Here is a 7,827-nt window from a genome sequence, read left to right on the forward strand (position 1 = left end):
GGGGAATAGATAGTCGTAAAATACAAGCCTTTTTTCGTTTCTGTCTTAAATTAATTTTCTTTTTTGCTATCCGAAACAGAAAATGAAACTCAAATCATTTTTATCCCCTTTTGACACTAAGAATGAGAATGGCTTTGTATTTTAATTTTAATTCCAGCATTTTAAAACCAAAAATCAAATATCCACTCGTTTCTTGTTTTTTAATACCCGTTTCTAAAATGAAAATCCAATGACCAAAAGATACACTGACCCACTAGTTTTTTCGTTTTTTGTTTATTGAACCAAAGCAAAAAAATGGATAACAAACCGTTATCCGATTTCCGATGTTGTGCACTAAACAAAAAAAGTTTAAAAAAAATGAATAAAGACGGGTCATTTTCGATTTTGTAATTTTTTTATAAACAACGGATATGACCCGGAAGTTCTCGCTGCCCTGCAAATGTGACATATTGATGCATTTGTGTGCACATTTAAGAGTGTAGAATTCATTTGAGCATATTTATACACAAGAAACTTTTTATTGTTTAAAAAAACACTTGACAACAGAGAAAAGTCCGAGAGATCGATGTCGCGATCTGTACACGGACTGATGAAGCACCACGTCTTACTGCCAACACAATTTATTCATTGTCTTCCTAACAGGAAGTTCAACATCCAAATACAGAATGAGGTTTTCAGCCTGAGCACAGAGCATCACTGTAAACTGCTGTGGGATAACTGAGAAGTTGACGTACTTAGGGATGAACGAAAGGGATGAACGAAATTGGTTTGATTTTATGTGTCAAAGTCTAAATCGTTTACAACCATTAAAAAGACAGTTTCTCAGAAATGTTTTGAAGAAAATAAAACAACAACGAGGCACTGATCATTTAAATTAAATTGGAACCTGACAGTGCATTAAAGAAGAGAGCTGACTGAGGAAAAAGAACTACAGTTGTGTTGCAACCATACATGAAACAAAAATCGTTGCAAAGTCTTTTGAGGAAATTAAGCAATACACCATGTGAAGCCTTTAGAAGAGCAAAAGCAACTCCCCTGTTGGATCACTTTTATCTGTATCAGCCAAAGGCAAACTGAAAGGGGGGAGACACAAAAGGGGTGCAATAACAAAGGCCTGGGACCATATCAATGATTCACTGATATACAGAGTAAATGTAGAGAAAAACTTATCAATTTATCTTGACTGTTAGCAGTTAAGAAGTGAGAAACTGACTATTTTACACACTGACATGAAATGAAACTTTTCTAATTGGATTGGTAAACTAAAAGGTTAACTTACTTATAAAATTTTAGAACATCAAGTAAAATTTTACATTTTAGTACCTCAGTCTAAGCATAAAAAACTAAGTAAAGAAAAGCAAAGTATTTGAATCTTGATGCGACTCGGAAAAACTAAACACTCAAAACAACCCAATGAAACTGGCATTCCTAGAAGAAATGCATATCACAATTACATGTTGGAGATGACTCTCAGCTACTACTACACCAAATCTTAGCTCAAGATCTTCAGGTTGGTTGAGTTAAAGCCATTTTTTTGTTTATTAAAGCTGATTAGCTGCAGTGGCCGTTCTGTTTTGGAGTGACCCTAAAGGTTAATCAGTTGTAGATGTCCATCCAACAAATACTTCTTCAAACAGCCTGTGACATGTACAGTATTTCCTACATGTATAGAAATTGAAAGAAAACATCTTAATATTAAAGAAAATTGGAATAATAAACATGATTTTACACATTCTGTCACATAGCTAGCATGCTTTGAAACTGGCATGGCCAAAGTCAAAAACAAAATGACGAATAAAAGGAACTCTATGGTCTACGGTCTCTCTGATAGTGACTCAAAAAAGCTAAATAAAGAAAATAAAAACTAATAACAAAATGTAGACAAATGTGAAACACCCGCTGAATAAATTTACTTTTGCAAATTTCCCTGAGAAATATAAGGTGGAGTTTCCTACAGGATTAGTTTTCATCACAGCTCAGGTAAAATGAAAAGCTGTTTATTGATCAGCAAACTGTGGTCAGCTGAAGTTACACTCTTTCCTCAACACAGAAATTATTTACCTGTCAGTGTCGCATTACTCTACATGTCTTTTCTTTCTCCTGGTTGTTTAGACAGTCTTCTTGCATTTCGGGCTGTCTTTTAGGTTATTTCCAGGGCTGTGTCCAAATACAAAGGCTAAGAGTCCTTCGAAGGACCCGGCCTACCTGGTCTAGGTGGGCCAGGTCCTTTGTCGACCGCAAAGACCAGAAGAAAGTGGCTATGAATTTGAATTTGTCCTAGCAAACATGACAACGCTTAACAGAAGCAAAAAATAAATCAAAAATCGGCACAATATTACATATAATAACATTATAAATTAACAAGATTAGCTTAAAGACGATACTTGAAGAACTAGGGGACTGGCGGTACGAGCTCGTTTATTTTGCTATACAAGATCTGACAAGAATACTAAAAAAAAAAGTCTTCAAACATAACCGCTTTAAATGTAAATTTTTATCCGGACATATTTTTATTTAAATCTGTACTCCTTTCTCTCGCTTCATCTGCCATTACAATAAAAAAAAACAAGAATAATCATCGGTCGTCGTGCAACGTATCTTGGGATAGGGATTGGCAGAGAAAGATCCACTGGACCCAGAAGAGTCTTCGAATTCGGACAGCCTTCGGCGTAGTGACGTAAGCGGACGAAAAATTCGACCTTCGAAGGATACAGCCCCTGAATTTGGACACAGCCAAGAATGTGTGTTCAGTGGCGCAACAAGAGAAAGGGCCCCCTTGAAAGTTTATTGGTGGGAGCGACAGGCTATTTGAACCGGTATACAAAAATTCATATCGTAACCAAAAATTAAAAGAAAAGGTTTTCAGTACAAACCAGTACAACACCCAGCTCTAACTAATAGTGCAAAAACTAAAATAAAATAATTGTAAATACTTTATTTTTCTAAAGGCACAAAACTTTATAGTGCATCTACTCCAAACCTGGTAAGACATTAGCTGTGTTCAGTAAAGTGCAGTCAATAAGTTTACAGTGATGTCTACAGATAAAAACGAGGACAAAAAAAAGCTAAATTGTCTCAAACTGCAGACTTAAAAACCAAGTCATTGATCACGTCAGATGCTTCTAAAACTTTATAATAAGAAATCCCACATTAAAGATCAAAGCTGTTTGCTTTTACAAATCCTCCTCAGTGACATCCACAGCCAGACACCACCTTGAATCTCTAAACAGTCATTCAGCAGCACAAAGACATCATTTCTCCAAAGAAAATCCATTTTCTCCACACAAATTTCATTACAGCAGCCAGGAAGGGTCAAAACACTGTGTCCACACAAAAAAGACTTTCACAAAGTGGTTATTTAGCTCAGAAAAGGTCAAGAAATTTCACATGGGCTTATTGGTGATTTCATATTTAAAGAATCTGATGGCTTTCTGGGTAGAGCCCACAATTTGGCTCGGTGCTGGATGTTTACTTAAAAACAAAACCAGCACATAATTCTAAATATAGTCCTGTTTATCAAGATGGAGGGACAAACGTTCTCTGAGGTTTAATCGGTTTAATCTGAGGTTTCACCGAAAAGCCTTTTAATCAAACCCACAAACAACTTAAACACTGACAGCTCTATGTTTTCTGTTCTTTTTCATTTAAATAGCTACTGAGAGTTTATTTTAGGAAGAGTAGACATTTATTTCCTTTGGTCAGAGTTTGAGTGTGCAATGGCGCCCTCGTGTGGACAATTAACAACCTGTCTTTTTTTTAATATAATTTTACCTGTAAAAAGCTCCGTGAAAAGAACAAATCCTTTTATGTTAACAGGCTTAACTTTAAATGTAGTTGCTTTTAAACTTCACCTAATTTTGTTTATGACATACTTTCACAAACAGCGGTGCAAGTTTAATCCACTCTGTGACAGAGATCATAACTCAAACCACTTGTATGTTAAATCAATTTTCCCTATAAAAGTTTTATTTAAATGCCATTAATCTGTTTCGGACTCCACAAATACACTGCAATTATTTTATGACATGGTTTTAAATAAGAAATATGTACCTAAAAGTAAAAAAAAAGTATAAAAACACAATACAATTAAATGTACTGCAATAGCAAACTGGTTTAATTTAGTATAATGTACAGCATTTACCTTGTAGATAAGATGAACTGAAGATGCTGACAAAGGTGGAGAAGAAAATCTGAACTGAAAATAAATATCTGCCAGAACAAGTATGAGCCTAACACTGAAGTTACCACTGCAGCTAACCGCTTACAGCGAACGAGTGAGACACGGGATGCTGGGTGGATGATCACTGTGACTCGTAACCCAAGTTTTATTTCTCAACTCAAAGCAAAACATCGTCACTGCGCTGTGCCATGCGCTGTCCCAGTTTGTGTGCACCCACTCACGCAAACGACAAACGCAGCCCACAAAACGCGGAAAATATAGGCTGCATCTGAATAACCTAAACAGTAGAGCTGGGCGGTATATCGTTTTGTACCGAAAACCGGTTTATATTTTTGTTATATGACTTTTCTGAATACCGGTATGGCCTGAACACGTGCAGAACGTTTCGTCGCAGCCGCCAGTGAGCTGTTGCCCTGGGGACACATTTCGTTGCAGCACCGCTAAGCGCATTAGCATGCTAACGTTATTGTTGGAACAACTGGCGGCGGGTGGTKTSTTTCAGCCACTTATGTGGTCTAACGTTTAAAAAAAATCCAGTTTTCACCATCGCTGAATAGTAAACAACTCTTCAGTGACGTGCACGGTTAGATTTAACGCCCTACGTTATAACGGAGACGTTATTGCATGGAGACTCTAGCGTGCTTCTATTGTGAAAAGTCCAGGGGAAAGTAGCTTTGTAGTGTAGCGGAGTTGACTGGTGTGCAAGGTGAGTCATCCTTATTTTATTAACGTGTTTTATTAACACGTAACGATAGACCAGATAATGATTTTTTTCTCAAACCTTCACAATCGGACCAAAATGCATGATTACTGTCTACAACCAGGCAAAGAAGAAAAGACGTACAAGAGGAGGGAAACAGTGAGAAAAGAAAAAAGTCAATAAGCAAAGTTTGTACATTTTATTATCAACTGACCTATGAGGAAAAAAAATACAGTCAAATACTGTGAAACTGGTGTAATTGTTGAAAATACCGTGATATAAAATTTGGGTCATACCGCCCAGCTCTACTAAACAGCCGACAGCATCCCCAGGATTCATTGGGCCTCACGCAAGAACCACTCGTACGAACAGATTTGTTCGTATGTATGAGTGGTTTAGGATTTTGAGTGATTTAGGAGAACTTGTCACATTCACCAATTTTCTTGTACTGTAAGATTTTTTTTTAGATACAAACTAAATTGGTGGTCCAGACCTGTCGTATATTTTAAGTGCAGTCAGTCTGCTGTTATCTAGATGGATTTTCACCACTAATAACTTTATATTTCATTAGTTTGAAAATATTTTGAGCTGAAAATACTTATGTTGACAATAGGTTATTCAGTTTGAAGTGGAATTATAATTTTAAATTATAATTTTAAATGTATTAATGTAGCTTAACGATATGCACTGCAGTGGCACCACCAGAAATGTAATTAATGTCCACTCCCAAAAGATTGGAAAAAATAACAAACATACAACATGCAAAAACTTGGGAGTCAAGAGAATAAAATTGTCTAACCATAGAGGGCAAAAGAGGATCACCAATTTTATTTTTAGGGGTGGTCATTTCCCTGCATGGCATCACCTTGAAGGCATCCTTGAATCAGTTAGTGTTAATTTCCATCAGTGTTTGTGTATTTTCATGCACCCTGACCTGCCCTGTTCAGCCAGCAGAGCTCCCTCATCCTTCAGCCTCCTGCTCTTTGCAGCGCAGTCCTCCAGCAGAATCTCTCGCCGCCGTTTGATGGCGTGCAGCCAGTCCACCTCCTCCTCCTCGTCCCGACCTCCTCCACCTGCCTCGGCTGTCTCCTCCTCAGCCTCAAACTGCCGGACGACAGATCTGGACACCTTCTCACCGACTTTCCTCTTCCAGCCAAACGAAGCCATGCTGTTAAAAAATAAATAAATAAAAGTGTCAGTGGCGCCTTCTACACATTAACGTCACTCCTGAAAATGTATTCTGAAACAGAAAATGACGCTAATAGCTACTGAATATTAAAGGCTAACTGAGTTCGTTTAGTCTGAAGGAAACACACACTACTACATTTCTTTAAACAGCAATAAAAACAATAAATCGACGCCTCAAACAACTACGACAATTTATCCAAGAGCTAAACTAAACTGCACTTTATTTGGACTGAACATATAAAGATGTGTATATGGCTGTTATGTACATAGAGTAGATGTAAACAAATACCTAAGGTTGTCTTTTTGCAGCACTGAATCCGCGTTTAGTAAACAAACATGTCGACCTCTGATGACGTGTTCAGGTTCTGTCGTAATCCTGATCTACATATTGAAGACGGCGGTAACATTCAAAGGGAATTTTCTCTTTGGCTCAAAAAAAAAAAMAAAAAAAAAAAAAACATACTTGCATCAAACTTGCTTATTTATCAGTGACGCAGGCGTTAGTACACAACTAAATAAAATCCACAATAAACACTTAAATAATAAAAGTATTTACCACATTTTGAGTGACCAGCACAATTTTCATTTCGCTAAATTTTATCCTTGTAACTATAATGTACTTAAAGCGGTGTTAGTAAACAAAAAGTAATATAGTAAGCATAGCATGAACGAAGAACGCCATACACTCCTTGGTAATTTTTTTTCGTTCTTTTTCTATAGTACGTGAATGTAGCACAACCCGGAAGCTGTAAGTGTGCTTCCGTTTTTTTTTTTTGGCAAATATGTAAAAACTTTAAAAACTATTTCTTTCTAAAACTAACTTTATACTATTAAACGTTTTAAACACTTAATCTAAACTGCAACAATTATATTTTATTCCACTCCTAATTATGCATATTGTGCTTTCAATGAGCCAGATTTTATGAATTTTAAAGTGGTTTTGTTTCAGTATTTGTCCAGGCAGCCTAAAAGCTTTTTAAAATGTTTGGAAATTTACTAATGTTTATACTGCTGTGAGCAAGTACTCATTTTGTACTAAATCACAATTGTGTGTGTAATATTTGTATTTATTTTTTAAATACCCTTCGTGATTGTCTTTCTCAAATTAATTTTCACCGAGGGCCACGAGCCTGGTGACCCTCAAAGGGCCAGTTGTAATCAACTTTGTCATTTTGTTTTTAACTTTGACTAAACAGAAAGGTCATGTTCCTTGTCTCATTGTTACAACAGAGAACCGCTAACCAACAATTACTGAGCTCTATGTGGTATTTTCTGCATCAAATCAGCATTTTAACACATCCTCTTCTAAATATTAAAAAGTACTATGCAACAAACTAAATGTGAAAAAAAATTATATGGGAATACTATTAAGAAAGTTTTAATACAATCCAATAATACTTTATTAATCCCAAAGGGAAATTAAATGACATTATAACTCATAAAATCCCACTGCCGAGTTCCAATTACACACTTTCCAAGAGGGAATTCCCATGCATACCTGACATGCATTGTGGGAGATGTAGTTTATGGTCAATGCTGGCTTTAAAGCAGCTGTTTTGAGATATTTATACAGGGCTTTTCAACTAAATTGCTCAGGGAACCACAGTTATTTAATGCCAAATGCTCAGGGGCACATCAAATATTAATCTTCACCTTTTAAATGTGTTTATGTTGTTTTATTGAATCAGAAATTGAAAGTTTACCATTGACTATATATTAAAAAATGTCTGTGTGTGTGTGTGGAAGTGTTCTTCTTTGT

General features: G+C 36.2%; 1 protein-coding gene across 2 annotated transcripts in view; it reads right to left on the bottom strand.

The window, feature by feature from the left end:
• ttc33 (tetratricopeptide repeat domain 33) overlaps positions 1 to 6,461 on the bottom strand; it is a 21,122-nt gene extending 14,661 nt beyond the window's left edge. The window contains exons 1-2 of one of the 2 annotated variants that reach the window (XM_014006610.1): positions 6,358 to 6,461; positions 5,815 to 6,048 (exon numbers count right to left, since the gene is read on the bottom strand). In XM_014006610.1, coding sequence (XP_013862064.1) covers positions 5,815 to 6,047 — 233 coding nt within the window. In that variant the 5' untranslated portion in view covers position 6,048; positions 6,358 to 6,461. Of the gene's footprint in view, positions 1 to 5,814; positions 6,179 to 6,357 lie in introns of those variants that run through there. The other variant, XM_014006611.1, reaches the window with a different exon arrangement.
• Positions 6,462 to 7,827: the final 1,366 nt, after the last annotated feature.

This window comes from Austrofundulus limnaeus, unplaced genomic scaffold (assembly GCF_001266775.1).
Source record: "Austrofundulus limnaeus strain Quisiro unplaced genomic scaffold, Austrofundulus_limnaeus-1.0 Scaffold36, whole genome shotgun sequence".
Classification (NCBI taxonomy): Eukaryota; Metazoa; Chordata; class Actinopteri; order Cyprinodontiformes; family Rivulidae; genus Austrofundulus; species Austrofundulus limnaeus.